The sequence below is a fragment of the Loxodonta africana genome, chromosome X (genome assembly GCF_030014295.1).
Source record: "Loxodonta africana isolate mLoxAfr1 chromosome X, mLoxAfr1.hap2, whole genome shotgun sequence".
In the NCBI taxonomy this organism is placed as follows: domain Eukaryota; kingdom Metazoa; phylum Chordata; class Mammalia; order Proboscidea; family Elephantidae; genus Loxodonta; species Loxodonta africana.
Genome location: NC_087369.1, coordinates 16,091,502 through 16,108,844, shown reverse-complemented (window position 1 = coordinate 16,108,844; position 17,343 = coordinate 16,091,502). Strand labels below are relative to the sequence as shown.

The 17,343-nt window shown below is 41.2% G+C and overlaps 1 protein-coding gene across 3 annotated transcripts in view; it reads right to left on the bottom strand.

Annotated features, from left to right (window-relative positions):
- The window catches only part of GLRA2 (glycine receptor alpha 2), a 203,856-nt gene that overhangs the window by 41,021 nt on the left and 145,492 nt on the right, over positions 1 to 17,343 (bottom strand). For all 3 annotated transcript variants that reach the window (XM_003415982.4, XM_003415983.4, XM_010595778.3), the window contains exon 8: positions 7,558 to 7,707. In XM_003415982.4, the coding sequence (XP_003416030.1) occupies positions 7,558 to 7,707 (150 nt within the window). The remainder of the gene's footprint in view (positions 1 to 7,557; positions 7,708 to 17,343) is intronic.

Genomic DNA, 17,343 nt, shown 5'->3' with positions numbered 1-17,343 from the left:
AGAAAAGATAATTAATTAAAGCAAATATACTCAGTCTCATATTGCCTGGCCCTTCCTTGGAAGTGACCCCATTTCCTAACTTGATTGTTCAGTAAACACCAGGCACTCTTCTTATGCATGTAAATGTATTCTGGGGTGTTCTCTCAATAACCATCTCCCTTGAATAAATATTAATGCCAGTGTCACTTTGGGAAATTATCTGCTCTTGTATTTTCTTATACCTTCTAAGGAATCAGCCTGCATCGTGTTGCAGAGGTCAGTTTCCCAGTGGGGCATTAAATAAATGACTTTTGGCATTGAGAATATTAAACATTTAAAAATGGTGTCATCTACCAGCCCACAGCCACACTCCATTATTCGTTGATGACTTTAGGACCTATTTCACTGTCAATCCAACACTTTCAGTAATGTCACCTTTTCTGGGAGGGGTCTTCATTATCACTGTGGATAATTGACCCAATCCTCGAGTTCACAGCCTATTGTTGTTGTTGTTGTTAGGCTCCATTGAGTCGGTTCTGACTCATAGTGATCCTATGTACCACAGAATGAAATTCTGCCTGGTCCTCCACCATTCTTAAAGTTATTGTTATGCTTGAGCCCACTGTTGCAGCCTCAGTGTCAATCCATCTCGTTGACGGTCTTCCTCTTTTTTGTAGACCCTCTACTTTACCACGCATGATGTCCTCCTTCTCCAGGGACTGATCCTTCCTGACAACATGTCCAAAGTATGTGAGATGCAGTCTCACCATCCTTGCTTTCAAGGAGCATTCTGGTTGTACTTCTTACAAGACAAATTTGCTCATTCTTTTGGCAGTCCATGGTATATTCAATATTCTTTGCCAACACCACAATTCAAAGGTGTCAAATCTTCTTTGGTCTTCCTTATTCATTGTCCAGCTTTCGCATGCATATGATGCAATTGAAAAGACCATGGCTTGGGTCAAGCGCACCTTAGTCTTCAAGGTGACAACTTTGCTTTTCAACACTTTAAAGACGTCACAGCCTATTAGGGTCTGTGAAAATTAATTTAGTAGATCATGACCAGCTAGGCCAGGACTAGGGTGAGGTTAGTGAGGCCTTGGGTGCAAAATTTAAGGGAACACACAAAAAAAACAGTAATCAAGATAAATAAAATTTTAATGAAATATTCTTAAAAATCAAAATTCATGCAAAATTTCATGGTGAACAAAATATCAAATTTTTACATAAAAACAGAATCTGACTCCAAACTTGTGTGACTAAACTCACTGCTTATTGTTGTTGGTGCCTTCGAGTTGATTCTGATTCATAGTGACCCTATGTACATTGGAACGGAACACTGCCCATTCCTGCACCATCCTCACAATTGTTCTGTTTGAGCCCACTGTTGCGGCTACCGTGTCAGTTCATCTCATTGAGGGTCTTCCTCTTTTTCGATGATCGTCTACTTTACCAAGCGTGATGTCCTTCTCCAGGGACTGGCCTCTCCTGATAACACGTCCACAGTACGTGAGATGAAGTCTCACCATCCTTGCTTCTAAGGAGCAATCTGGCTGTTCTTCTTCCAAGACAGATTTGTTCGTTCTTCTGGCAGTCCGTGGCATATTCAATATTCTTCACCAACACCGTAATTCAAAGGCATCAATACTTCTTTGGTCTTCCTTATTCATTGTCCAGCTTTCACATGCAAATGAAGTGATTGAAAACACCATGGCTCGGGTCAGGTGCACCTTAGTCCTTAAAGTGTGACATCTTTGCTTTTCAACACTTTAAAGAGCTCTTTTGCAGCAGATTTGCCCAATGCAATGTGTCGTTTGATTTCTTGACTGCTGCTTCCATGGGCATTGATTGTGAATCTAAGTAAGATGAAATCCTTGACAACTTCCTTATTTTCTCTATTTATGATATTGCTTAATGGTCCAGTCGTGAGGACTTTCGTTTTCTTTATGTTGAGATGTAATCCATACTGAAGACTGTAGTCTAATCAGGTTAAAAGGCTTCATATCTTCTTCTGGGAATGTTGAACACTAATGTTAACATCCAAAAAAAAAAAAGAAAGAAAAACTCATTGCCATCCAGTCGATTCTGACTCATAATCTTTGATCTTCATTAGTAAGTGCTTCAAGTCCTCTTCACTTTCAGCAAGCAAGTTTGTGTCATCTGCATATTGCAGGTTGTTAATGAGTCTTTCTCCAATCCTGATGCCACATTCTTCTTCATATAGTCCAGCTTCTCGGATTATTTGCTCACTAGACAGACTGAATAAGTATGGTCCCCATAGTGTTATTTATTGCAAAATAAAAAAGCATTCCCAAACAGTAAAGCAGGTCGTTACAGGTTTATAGCATGCAAGAAATGACACCACCACTCAAGCATGAGCATCCAGATGCTCAACAGCAAGCCTGCTTGGCCTCAATTTCCCTTTTGTTTTGTATTCACTGATCCTATTTTTTCATGTTTTCCACTGATGCAGCCAACTGGTGGCTTCATGAATTTTGCATGTTATGTCATGTCGGAATCGACTTGAGGCCACAGGTTTGGTTTTGTTTTGGTTTGGATCATGGATGAAGGCTGCTACCCCAAGTGACCAGCAGGGGCAGCAGCATCCCATCGTGTCCAGGGACCAAAAGAATCATCTGTCCCCAGCCTTTTGTGTCTGAGTACACTTCATTTTATCAGCAAACTCCCTGCGAGTGATCCTGGAAAGGGAGTGTTAGTTATTACACCGCATCAGGAAAGGGTCAAGGACAGGGGCCTGGGATAGCGATGGTTAGTTTTTAGATTTCACTGTGTGTTAAAGTAAAAACTGGCTCACTGCACATGCAGAGCCCCACTACAGGAGATGACACCATGACAGAAGCCAGGGGTACAAAGTGGAGGCCAACTAAACCATTTTGGTTGATTACAATGCAGCTATTGGACTGGACATTGTTTTGTCCTGTTGTAGATAGGGTTGCTATGAGTCTGAAGCAACTCGGCAGCACCTAACAACAACAACGTTAATATTTTGTTAGAAAATGAATAATCCAGTACAAATGCTAAATCACACAAGGCATAGGTAGGCCAGGACTTTGCCAGGGAAGCACACAGTTGTGGGGATTAAATCAATTACTATATGTAAAGTGCCTAGAACAGTGCCTGGCATACAGTAAGTCTTCAATAAATGTTAGCACTTGTTCCTTTTTTTTTTTTAACCATGGTTCAGACTCCAGAAGTTTGAAAAGCATTGCTTTAGAGAGAAAAATGTCATTTCCTGAGGGACAAATAATTGGAAATGTCTCCTTGTCTTTTTTTCCGAAATTCGATCATCAATGATAATTAGAAGCCTTGACTGCAAAGGTCAAGTATAATTTGTTTTGCTCCCTCCCCTCCCCCTCAAGTCTTAACTATGGTAATTAAATTTTGTATTTTGAATAGCCATTTTTGAGATGCACAATCAAATCAAGAATATTGCCATGCAAAACATGTAAGTTTGCATTCCCAATAAATATATTTTTTAAAAAAGAAACAAAGCAATGAGTGTAACTGCCTACTGGTATCTCTTAGGAGTCTCCCTTTCATGTCTACCAGCATCAAGAATCTCAGGTGTCCTTCTTGCTTCCCACTGTGATCTCCAAACTATCTCTCTTTCCTCTTTCCACAAACCCAGTTCTTTTGGTGCCTCTGCAGTTCAGGTCATTAGACTTCACCATTGCTTTCCCTGATCACTGATGTCATTTACCACCCCCTGCCACACTCCCTTATTAGTTGGTGACTTTATCACCTATTTCACTGTCAACCCAACGCTCTTACTAATGTCACTTTTCCTTTGCTAAGGGGTCTTCAGTATCCACATAGATAATTAATTCAAATCCTTAAACTCCCAATTCCTGGATTACCTCACTGTCAATAATTTTTCCTCCACCCAACCTTAGTCATATACTCATGTGATCATACCCTTATCCTTATCTTTGTTGTTGTTTTTAGGTGCTGTCCAGTTGGTTCTGACTCACAGTGACCCTGTGTACAACAGAACGAAACACTGCCTGGTCCTGTGGAATTTTTTACTTCCTGTGAAATCTTCATTTTTAACATCATTCTCTCTCTTTCTGGCTGCTGGCTTGTATCCTTCCATTTCACTTACTCCACTATTCCCACTTCAGCATTTCATTGACTTTAATAAAATGGCCAATCCATGAATAGCCAGTGTCTCCTTCATGTTCTTCTCCCTCTCCTTATCAACCTTAGAGTCCGTCATTCATCACTACAACGACTCTCTTGAGGGTACCTTTAACTCCCTCTCTCTCTATCTCTCCCTCCATCCTTCCCCTCTCTTCCTTTACTTTTCCTTTTCCTCTCTCCATTTCTTCCTCCCTCCTTTCCTCTTCTCCTCCAACTCCTTTGTCATTTTCTCCTTCTCCTCCCCCCTTACACTTACCTGGAAAAACGTTAATTGTACTTAAACCAAGTACCTGTCATTGCAGTACCTGTCATTGTAGTTCCTAAACCTGAGCCTTGAATGTTGCTGGGGGAAAACACACACCTGCTGATTGTTCACATTTTAGATTAATAACCACAGATGCCAGACAGGCACTATCACTGCCTCAGCATTCTGACTCCATCTCTCTCCTTGGAGCAATTGCTTTCTCACTCTCCAAAACTACTATTTAATACCTGATCTTCTCTCCTCAGACCTTCTACACTCTTTCTTTCCGCCTCACTCTCAGCTGAGAATCTGCCTCATACTTCCTGGAAAAGATAGGTGCAATTAGTTAGGAGCTCCTACATGTTAACATCATCAACCCTACCAATCAAGCAGCCCGATAGTTGCTCTTCCATTTTGTCTGTAGAGTGGTAGAATGCACAGACTCTGTCTGGAGACAGTGTCTGACTTCAGATCCTGCTATGTCACTTCCTAGTTTCCCCAGCATAGACGAATGATTTAACCTCTCTGTGCTTTTGTGTTCTTATCAATGAGTTGGCAATTATTTAAGGTATTATTAAAATGGATGAACTATCTGCTCCCACCTAAGACCAACCCCACCTGTTTGCTCTAGATTTTATCCTTTCTCACCATCTCAAGGTATTTGTTCTGAAAAATCTACCTTCCCTTCACTGCAGCATTGATTTCTCCCATTTCACTAGAGACTAGAGTAGTCCCACTGGCAAACAGGGTCTTTGATCTTCCATTTTGAAAAAAAAAAAAAATCCTCCCATGAGCTCATGTATAATTCCATACCACTTTCTATGCTCCCCTGCACACAGCAAAGGCTATTGCAAGTGATGTCTATAGTCTGCCTCCTTTTCCCTTATTTCTTTTTTTCTGCTCAACCCACTCCAGACAGGTTTCTGTTGGAGTGCTTCATTCTCAGTGCTTTTTTTATTTACACTCTCTCAGTGGGTGATCTCACTTAGTTTTGTGGATTTAAACACTATCTGTTTGCTGGACACTCCCAAGTATATATTTCTGAATTTTCTCTCTCTCGAGCAAAATATCCATCTAATTCCTTGCCAACTCCACTAGGATGTCTCATAGGCATCTGAACTTAACAGCATCGAAATATAACTCTTCAGTTTCACCCCAAATCTGCATCTGCCACAGTAGTCTCTATATCAATAAATGGTAATACCACCCACCCATTTGCTTAACCCAAAAACCCATGAGCCATAATTGATTCCTCTCATTTCCTCACCTCATTATATCAAATGCATCAGCAAGACTAATGGGTTTTATCTCCAAAGTGTAACTACTAAAATTTAAGTTTCATCAAGGAATTGCATTCTGTCTGTCCTGTTCAACAACGTATTCCAAGGATCTAGGACAGTGCCTGGCATATAGTTGTTGTTAAGTGCCTTCGGAGTCGGTTCCTACTCATAGCGACCCTATGTACAACAGAACGAAAGACTGCCTGGTCCAGGGCCATCCTCATAATCTTTGCTGTTTGACCCTGTTGTTGCTGCAACTATGTCAGTCCATCTTGTTGACAGTCTTCCTCTTTTTTGCTGACCCTCTACATAGTAGGCATATAGTAGAGACAAATATTTGTGGAATAAATAAATGAATCCTGAATCTGTCCATTTTCTTCTGTGTCCATGACCAATACCATAGCTGAAGCCAACGACATTTCTCACCTATATTTCTATAATAGCCTCTTAACTGATCTGCTGCTGCTACTCTTAACCCCATGAATTATCCTGCACAGGATAGCCTAAGTGATATTCACCATGTTGAATCCATTCAGTGGATTCCAATCAGAATAAAAATCCTTTATCCTGGTCTACAAAGTGCTGTATGAACCTGAAATTGTCTATTTCTCCAACTGCATTTCCTACTACTTTGTCTCTCTCCTTCACCACTGTATTCCCAGAATTGGCTGGCTTAGCATAGTAGGTTCTCAGTAAATGTTTGTTGAATGAATGAATGAATTTATGGTGGTTGGGTGGTCTGATAATGCCCAAAGTCTAAAACTAAAAACAGGTTCAACCTTCTAGCATCCTATATGAGATTGAACTGTGAAACAGAGCAGTGTTTCCCAGACTCACTGTCACACTGAAATTACCTGGGGAGCTTCCAAAATACTGAAGCTTATATCCTATCTGGAGACTAATTTAATTGGTGTGGGGTGTGGCCTGCATCTGGGGTTTTTTGAAAGGTCCCAGGCAATTCTAATGTGCAGGTAAGTTTGGGAACCAGTGAACTGGAGATTTTGAGCTACTTCAAACCTCAAACCTCTGGATAGTGTACAGTGTAAAGTTTGGGTTTTTGCATTAGAGACAATGAGAGCAGTCTTGATTGAATTTATAAAGCTGGAGTCTACTCGGGCAAGGACGTTATTTACATAAGCTCAGAGCAATTGGTGAAAAAAGTCAATCAAGTCAGCTATGTGCACACACACAGTCACACCTGCAGAAACACAGAAATCATCAATATTCAAAACAACCAGGATTTTAAAGTAACTTTGTCAGATTGAATATATATCCCTAATTAGGGCTGCCAGATAAAATACTGGACACCCAGTTAAATATGAATTTCAGATAAACAACAAATAACTTTTTAGTATGTTATTGTAAGGTTAGTATAAGTTATGAATAATGCATGGGACATGTTGTTGTAGTTGGGTGCTGTCAAGTGTAGCTGGGTGCTGACTCATAGCGACCCCTTGTGGCAGAGCAGAACTGCCCCATGGGGTTTCCTAGGCTGTAATCTTATGGAAGCAGATCTCTAGGTCTTTCTCCCATGGAGCCCCTGGATGGGTTCAAACCACCAACCTTTCAGTTAGCAGCCAAGCTCTTAACCATTATGCTACCAGGGCTCCTTTTGCATGGGACATACTCATGCTAAAAAAGTATTCACTGTTTATCTGAACTTCAAATTTAGCTGGGCACCCTGTATTTTAATTCATTAAATCTGACAACCCTAAACGAATTTTAAAGAACCAATCTGAGCAGTGATACAGTAAAGCAGGACAAATCAGGATGAAAAACAAACAAAAACCTTAGCTTCTTGCTCTTTGTGCGTTTTTCTATTTTCTGGATTACATTGCCTGGTTAACCACCTCAGGCTTCACCTGACTTTGTCTGCATGGCGGGTCACTGTACCTTATTTTGTCTCTTCTGTCTTTTTCGGAGCCTCAGGAACTCCTTGTGCTGCCTGGAGACAAAGTTGACAGCTGCGTACTCCAGCAAGGCAGCAAAGACAAACAGAAGGCACACTGCCATCCAGATGTCGATCGCTTTCACATAGGAGACCTGAAAGAAAAGAGCACCCACCATGAAAACTTGCAGGGAAACCAGGTTCTTAGTGGCCTGATCAGCAGAATGACCTCATTTCCCTTGGTCAAGGATTTTCTAGCCTTTCCTTAAGAAAATGCTTAAGCAAGGCATCAATTTCACTTTCAAGCTTCTGGGCATCGTGGGCATTGCAGGCATCGCAATGAAAGTTCCCCACTCCCTGGCCCAGGCCCTTTTGCCATCTCTCTCAAGACAGCCCACCTGCTCAAGTAGCCTCATCCCTGACACCAGCTCCAAAGATGACTATAAGAATTTCTTTCACTAAAAAGAGAAAAATAAAACAAAACTTTGAGGTAAGATAGAATGGGGACCATTCTTAAAACTACTTATTTCCTTCTATTTTTTCCTAGCTCGTAAAAACCAATATGGTGAAGGTAATTCCAAAACTTGGATGAGAAATAAACTATGTATGGCTTTGGGCCCTTTAAAAAACAAATTCTAATTCCCATCAATCTACTGAGCCTAGCTGACAGTGAAAACAGTTTTAAATCATAAACCGTTGCAATTCAAGAGTACTCAACCAAAGTAAAGCATTAGGGCTCTCTCTAGCTTGTGGAAAGGTATCTGGTTAAAATGGAAACTTTTATAACCCTTCAATGTCTGGCTGAATGTTTAGTACATGTCATTTTTATAAGAGTAGGAAAGCAAATATTTTTATTAGAAATGTAAAATGCCCTCATTTCACTCAACTTAGTATTTTTTTTGTTGTTGTTGTTTGTTTTTCTTTTTTAATATAACAGAGGGGGAAAAAAACTATTGGACCCCAGCCTGCCATGGATGGATACTTACTAAACTGCCGGCTGAATGTGCACTATCCATTTCTAATTTCTAAAGAGGGTTTCCTAGTTTTTCTGAATATAAAAATATGTGCTCTTATTAAAAAAAAAAGAAAGTAATGAAAAAAATGGAAATAAAAATCATTGGTAATGATAGCTAAGACTTCTGAGTGCTTGCCACGAGCCAGCCAGTATTTGAAGCCTCTCACATGTATGAATTATTTTAATGCTTACAACAACCGTATTACCCCATTTCTGATAAGGAAACTGAGGCCCGGAAGGGTTAATAATTTGTCCAAGGTCACAAAGCCAGTGAGTGGCAGAGCCAAGATGAACCCAGTCTGACCAGTGAATTTCCTTTCTGGGCACACACAAACACACTACTAGGATCATGCAGTTTATATCTTGCATTTCCCCTTGACCTTTATAGTGAGCGCTTTTCATGTCATTTAACTCCCTTGTATATCATTTCTAACCCTGGTGGCGTAGTGGTTAAGTGCTACGGCTGCTAACCAAAGGGTCGGCAGTTCGAATCTGCCAGGTGCTCCTTGGAAACTCTGTGGGGCAGTTCTATTCTGTCCTATAGGATCGCTATGAGTCGGAATCGACTCGACGGCACTGGGTTTTTTTGGGTTATATCATTTCTAATGCTTGCCTAACCATCCATACCACGATTAGTCATTCAACATTATAGAACATTTAGGTTATTTTCCTTTTTTTTGCTACTATAAGTTTTGCTCTGGAAACCCTGGTGGCGTAGTGGTTAAGAGCTACAGCAGTTCGAATCCACCAGGTGCTCCTTGGAAACTCTATGGGGCAGTTCTGCTCTGTCTTATAGGGTCGCTATGAGTCAGAATCGACTCTATGGCAATGGGTTTAGTTTTTTTGGTTTATAAGTTTTGCCGCTGTGAACATGCATTCTCAAAAGAATCTGTATCTCTGATTACTTAGAGATTGAATTCTAGATGCGGATTATGGGAGTCGTTGACGGTTGCTGTTGAGTTGATTCCAACTCATAACAACACCGTGTGTGTCAGAGAAGAATTGCGCTCCATAGGGTTTTCAATGGCTGATTTTTCAGAAGTAGATGACCAGGCCTTTCTTCTGAGGTACCTCTGGGTAGCTTTGAACCACCAACCTTTCAGTTTGCATCTGAGCGTGTTAATCATTGCACCACCCAGGGATTCCAATTATGGGAGTAAATGAGATGGAAATAGGCTTTTGACTAAGAAAAACCCGGCACCAAGGAGTAAGAGCAGAGACTCTGGAGCAAGATGGTCTAAGTAAGAAATTCTTGATAACTTTGCCAAGTGGTTTAACCTCTCTCTGCCTCGGTTCCTCATCTGTGTAGTAGGGACAATAATAGCACCTACCTCATAAAGTTGTTATGCGGATAAAATTGCTTAATGCATATAAAGTGCTTAGAACAGTGTTTAGAACATAGTAAGTGCTATATAATGTTTGTAATTATTTGACTATATCAGGGTGTGATTTTGCTGATAAATTTTGGAAAAGACAGAAAAATTAATAAGGAAAATAAAAAATTCCCACAATCCAAATGTGTTCCAGTGATTATTTTCAAGGTCACTGCCTGCCTTACGTGATTTGTCTCAATGTGTCTGAACTGCTTGCCAGTCCCAGACTGGTTCAGCACTTTGTCATCTCCAGCCCTTTGGATACATTCCATTTCTTTACCTGGGTTGCTTATCCCCGTTCTATCTGATTACCAGCCTCCTTGGAATCCTTCAAGACTTGAGTTAGATACCAACTCTCCTGGGAAGTGTCCCTAACCTTCCCCTTTCTCCAATCTGGGATAGTGGCCACTTCTCTTTGCTCTCTTATCACTCAGTATCAAACTTGTCTGTTTCCTTCTTTGTCCACCAGCTTCCCCAACTCCACCACTAGACTGTAAACTTTTCTTTTGAGGACAGGCCCTGTGTAGTATTATACCCTGTATCATCAGCACAGGACTCAGCAAATAGTAGGCAGGTAATTAGATATGTGGGATGGATGGACGGACAGATAGATGGATGAATGGATGAATGGATGGATGACTGAATGATGGAAGGAAGGAAGGAAAGAAGGAAGGAACAAATGAACGAAGGAAAGAACAAAGGGAGAAAATATCTGGCTGTTTTTCCACCAGTCGCATATATTTGATACTTCTAGAGTGGACTATTAATCCAACATGTTTATATTCTCTCAGCCCACCTAGCATTCCTGGAATACTTCTTTTCTTAATAAACAATAATTTGTCTTGTAGTTGCTCTTCTGGAGCAATTGTGCTCTCCTGTAATAATACAACATTACCAATCACAGCATTCTCAGTTATATATGATTCAAATGGCCTGTAAATGTTTTAAGACCCAATAATGAGAGAACTTTGTCAACACCTGAGATATGTCCATACCAATAGCTAAGTCCAATACAGCTGACCTGCCAGTCCTTTCCTTCCTGGTGTTTACAGCGTTCAGTAATTTGCAAAACTTTCTCCATCACTTTCTGGCCATCAGCAGACTGAGCACGTATTTGGCCTCTTTTATAGCTGCTCATAAATGAACCCTTTCAGGCTCTTAATCATTTTGGTTGGTCTCTGAGTTTCCTCCAAATCACGAACATCTTTCCCATATTGAAGTGCCAGCATTAAATGCATTATTCACATGGATTTAGAGGGTATTGTGAGACATCTATTACATACAATGTGATGTCCCTCAGTGCTGGTCTCTCAGGATTAAAATGCCTTTTTGTTGCTTTTACACAGCTCTGATGTCAGCTTCTTTCTCCCTGGCTGCTAATCCTCAGATGTTTTTAGCTCACATCTTCCTCTGTCACTTTGTTTTTATGATTCTTGGGCTTACATGATCCCTTTCCGAACTACTTTAGTACAAACTTGCAAAATAGTTTTCAAAGGTAATTAAGCTCTCAAAATGCAGTTATAACTGAGTTGGTGTCCTTCTGGGCATATTTAATTCAGAAAAACAAAAACAATCATTGAAGACCTACTGTGTGGAAAGTACTATAACATAGGTGCTAATGGGAGCTGGGATGGGAGACACAAGAATGACTAAGATGCACATCGATTCTTCCCACCCAGGACTTCCCAGATTACACTCCAGGGGACCCCATTCACACTGGGCTCCAGCCAATATCATTCACGTAGACCAGGGACACCAGTAAATTAACATTACAGCCAGTGGGTCAAATCCCACCCTCCGCATGCTTTTGTAAATAAAGTTTTATTGGAACATAGTCAAGTTCGTTCACTTACATATTGTCCATGGCTGCTTTTGCACTAAAATGGCAGAGTCGAGTAGTTGTAACAGAGATAATAGGGCCTGCAAAGCACAATATATTTACTATATGGCCCTTTAAAGAAAGCATTTGCTGGCCCCTGTCGTAGTTTGTGGTGTTGTCCGGTGAGTCCTGGGGTTGTACATCCCAGTGGCCCTGGTTTGGTGCTTGAGAAAGCCATGATTTACCAAGAGGGAAGTCACATGGACACATAAATGTGGATGATCCCACATGCTAACGTTGAGGAAAGACCAAGAGGCTGGTGGAATATGGGGCAGGGTAAGGTTGATGCTGACAGGGAAAATCAGAAAAGGCTTCATTCCTGGGTGTTTGACTTCGGGCTTAAGGAAAACCAGGGTTTTGATGGGTGGAAGAAGCTGTAATAGCAAAGTCATAAAGATGGGAGAGAGCAAGGAGGGCTCTGGCGATGGCGAACAACCCAGTGTGACTGGAATATGCTGGGTACCTGGGTGTGTATGGTGAGGGGTGGACAGGCTGGGCCAATGCAGAGAGGGCTTTGAAACTAGGCCTAGTGGTTTGGGGTCTCAAACTACTCGTAAAGATAAGCTACTGATGGTTTTGAGGTGGGAGGTAGATGTAGAAATCCTTTTCTTATTATCCTGATGGTCCTTGACTATCCCCAAAAGCAAGAGTCTTAACAAAAGCAGACATTTTCCCTCCTTATAGGAACGTCACACTTTGGGTCGGAATCGACTCCACGGCAACAGGTACGGTTAGGTATAGGAATTTACCTCCCTGGCTCTCACCACTTTGAACTCTATACACGGCTGGTTCTCTTCCAGCCTCGCTAACAGCATCTCTGAATCTTTTGCTGGATCCTCTTCATCCGTTTATTATTATTCGTGTCCCTTGAGCTCTTTCCTCTTCAATTTTTATTCTATCCTCATATCTTCAATGAACTCATCCACTCCTGTAGCTTTCTTCTTACTCCTAGATGTGTGTGTGGGTGCATCCCATGGCAGAGTTTAGCCAAGTTCTCATGAATCCTGTTTCTTCTTCCTGCGACACCAGTAAACTAGATTTTCCATGAGATCTCATGAGGTCCCTTCTGCAGCTACCTTGCCAGTTACCTGTTTAAGATGGCGGTGCTATAAGATGCAAGAAGCCTGGATCCATAAATAATCCAGGGCCACCCACCCATGGTGGAGTGTAACATAGGTGAGAAACAAACTTTTATTGCATTAGGCCACAGAGATTTCAGGGTTTTGTGTTTCTGCAGCTCCCAAAACCATCCCACAACCCTGACCTTTCACTTCCTTTCCTATGCTAATTCTAAAATGCCTACAGGTAGGATTTGCAAAACTGGACTCATTAAATGCCCCCTCTTTCCCATCCATTTCATTATGAATCTTCCTCACCAGAAACCCTGGTTTCACCATTATTTCTTTCCTTGCCTTCATCTCTTATCTTCAATTTGTCATAAAGACTCACATTTCTTTCTTCAAGGCACCGTCGGGGTTACTCTTTACTCCCCATTCCAAAGATGCAACTACAACTCTAACCATCAACACTTACATTTGGTTATTATACCAACTTTCTAACAGATCCTCCTGCATTCAGTTTACTCCTGATGACACTTTATCCTTATGCTCCGGGAGGTTAAATTAAAACATCAATTTTATTTTGCAACACATCTGCTTAAGAACTACTGTGGCTCCCTATTGCAGACTTAGGTATTCAAAATCCTGCATAGCATGTATCCATCCTAGTTACTCAATCTCATTTCACTCTTTCCTAACACCGACCCCTGAGGAAGATAAGTGCATTCCCGCTGGCGACTCTGTCAACACCAGTGGTTCTCAAGTGGGGAGGACATTTGTCCCCGCCTAGAGACCTTGGGCAATGTCCAGATATGATTTGGATTGTTAACAATTGGTGGTGGGGGGGGTAAGGTGGGGAAGGAGGGGTGGGGGATTGCTACTAGCATCTACTACTACCATCTAGTGGGTAGAGGCCAGGGATGTTGCTCAACATCCTACAATGCACAGGACAGCCCCCACAACAGAGAATTATCAGACCCCAAATGTTAATAGTGCCAAGGTTGAGAAACCCTGATCTATACTCTTCTACCGGCATAGAAATTCAGACTGCCTTTTCTCTACCTGTTTCTTTCTCAAGGAGCAGACCAAATTCCATCTCCTGGGTGATACTTTCTCTGTCTATTCTAGCGCATAGTGGACTCTTCTGGCTTTAGAATTTTAACGCACTTCCAGCTGGATCACCCAGTTTAGTGTGCTTCATGAATGCATGTTTTATTCACCCAACTAAGTATGGCTACTTGAGGAGGGGAGGCACAAAGAAAAATACCTAGTAATTTCTTTTGGATCCATGCCACTGAGTACAAGTCTTTGTGCACATAATTAAGTACCCCACAAATGTCTATTGATTGACAAATTATCCAAGAGGTTGAATAAATTCAGATTCCTTTCACAATCACAATCACTGGTTTATATGGAGGCGCAGCTACCAAAAAAAAAAAAAAAAAAGACAACTAAAAGGAAAATAGAATTTAGTTTATGTCTTTTAGAGCTAACCCAGATTTCTCTTGGTTTATTTTCACTAAGAAAAAGAAGAACACTTATTATTCTTATGGATCTCTCATGTAGTCTACCAACATATCTGGTGGGAAAATATAGTCAGTCAAGTGGTTTAGTTCTTTGTGGCCCTAGGTAAAATTTTATCATTTGTTTGAACAGACCAGTTAAATTATGGAATTTACTGCATTGCTTGATTCTTTAGGCATCATGTCTACATTCCTTAGAGCTAGTTCCCCTTAATGTTTTTTCAATACTTTCTTGGCATCTCTTTGAAAACTTTGGCAAGTTTTCTTCAGTTATTTTTTTTCATTAATTGCATCCTCAGTTCAGTTTCAAAATGGGAAACCACGCCATAAATTTATTTACTTTAGCTCCACAATTTGTTTTGTCTGTGTTAACAAACTATATTGTTTCTTGGATCATGAAGCAAGTTGTTGTTTGTCTGAATGTCCTTAAAACTTGGACATCCTCTCTATCCTCCAAGGGCAAAAACTCCCATGTGACAATATGCCAAATAAAGTATATCCACATTCCCAGCCCCTAGGCTGACTCTGGAGCCCTGGCAATGCAGTGGTTAACAGCTCAGGCGGCTAACCAAAAGGTCGGCAGTTTGAATCCACCAGCCGCTCCTTGGAAAACCTATGGGGAAATTCTACTCTGTCCTATAGGGTCACTATGAGTTAGAATTGACTCCAAGGCAACAGGTTTGATTAGGCTGACCCCAGAGAACTGTGACATCCTGCCATCAGCTAATCAAGAAGGATTGGTTCTAAACATGTACGGAGAGGAGAAATTTTCTAGAGTACAGAAAAGTTCCGCCTGACTCTGATCAACCAAGAATTAATTTAAAATAGAAAACAGACAAAATGGAATTCATAGGGTAATTTAAAAATATTTTTTGAGTCAGTGTTCAACTATTTCCGAATTATGCATCAAACCATTGCTAAACCAGAATAGAAACTTTTCTTCTCTGTACAGTACAATTTCATTTTATCTAATTTAGAAGTGGGAAGATTTTAATTGACCCCAATTATTGAAGCTGTTGAAATGGAGGGATATCTGTTCGTCACAGTAGCCTGAGTTGTGCTTCCATTTCATGGAACAGAAACCTTTGGTAGCTCCAATCAAGTTGTATTTCACTGAGTGATATGAAGATACATGCCTCTTGGGAAGATACTCCACCACACTCTCCATCCCCATTTTATGGAGGAGAAAAATAAGTTTATTAAATGCATGTCTAAATCTCACACAGCTAGTAACCAACTGAGGTGGGTAATGAGAATTCCAGCTTTGATTTTGTTTTGTCTCTTACCTACATTCAGTCACTGTAAAAATAACGTCAGAAAAAATAGTCAAATTAACCCCGGTGCCAAAAATTTGTGGTGCTGTGAAATATCATCCTTATAACTTCACAGCCAAGTTGTCTTTTTTATTGCCTAAAGAACTCACACCTGCTATTTAATGCTGGAAAAATCAGATTTCCTTGGCAGAGAGGAATGATGGTGGAGCTGATTACCTAGACCATCCCAGTGTCACCACTCCCACCCCATTTTCTCTCCATGTCTGATACTCGTTGAGTTCTGGGCAGAGTAGTTGGGTAAACACAACTCTCGTGAAGGCTCTGTTTGCAGAAATAGCTATTGGATGACAGTACCTCTAAGCTTGGTAGCTGCAGGAACTAACCAGTACCCCTTAGATCACAAAACTTTCATCAGGACAGGGCTTGAACAACCTTCGGGACCAATTAGTTTGTTGGGCATTGGGTGGTGCACAGGTCTAGTTACCTGGTATTATTTGCAAGAATGAATAATTTTCTTTCCACGTGTAGTAAGGAATTTGGCCTCACTCAAAGAAAGGTCTGGCGTTTGTCCCCACTCCAGGAACATAACCTCTAAACCCTTGGAATTTCCCCAATGATAGGAGTGTCTTTATTATTCATGATGGGCCCCTCAACCACACCTGATAGTTTATGCTAACAACTTGACTTAGGATGGAGCTGGCCACACTCAATTGTCTTAGGGTTGGGACCGGTCAGGTCAGTAAGACCATCCATATGCTTTAGGGTGGGGCCTTTGGGTCAGGAGATATCAGCCTGACCTCTGGGGAAGGGAAGGGACTGGAGATTGAGTTTAGCCACATAGGCAATTAATCAATCAATCAATCATTGCTATGTAAGGAAGCAGTATAGAAACTCTGGACACCAAGGCTCGGGTGAACTTCACAGGTTGGCAAAACTCCTTGCTTTTTGTCGCACATGGATACCAAGAGGGTAATACATACTGAGGACAATGGAAGCTTCATGTTTGAAACTCTTGCAGACACTGTCCTATAAGTCTCTTCCCCTGACTGATTTTAATGTATATTTTCCCGGTAATAAATATAACCATGAGTAATAATAGATTTCAGTGAGTTCTGTGAGTTTTCCTAGTGAATTATAAAAACTGAGGGTGGTTTTGGAAAACCCCCAACTTATAATTGGTGTCAGAAGTGAGGGTGGTATTGAGTAAGACTCTTCCCCTCTCACTTTGTAGTTGGACCCAAACTCCTTGCAGTTGGGATCAGATATCTTGGGCAGACTTGGCCTTCCGGAGGACTATGCCCTTAACCTCGCAATTTGGTTAACTCTGGATCCTCCATTATGGGGGCCAGCAAACTGTTCAAAGTAGCTTGTCAAAGCTTGATACCTGTCTGAGTGTTTTGGGTGGAGACATAAGAGACAAGTTGTAATGCTAGCCCCAGAATACGTGAGGAATACGAGGTGATAACTACTCTTCTTACAGGAACTGTAGGGACACCCTGCAGAAAGAGTCTCCCAGCTCTCAGCCTCCTGAAAATCTAGATATCGAGGAGAGCCCAGGTGAGGAGGGGGCAGCATCTGGAAGAAGTGGAGAAGCAGTGCTAGAGGGCATCTTCTTCCCTGTGCTTGCATCTACCACATCTCTCACCACATTCTCAGCCAATGGCCAGGA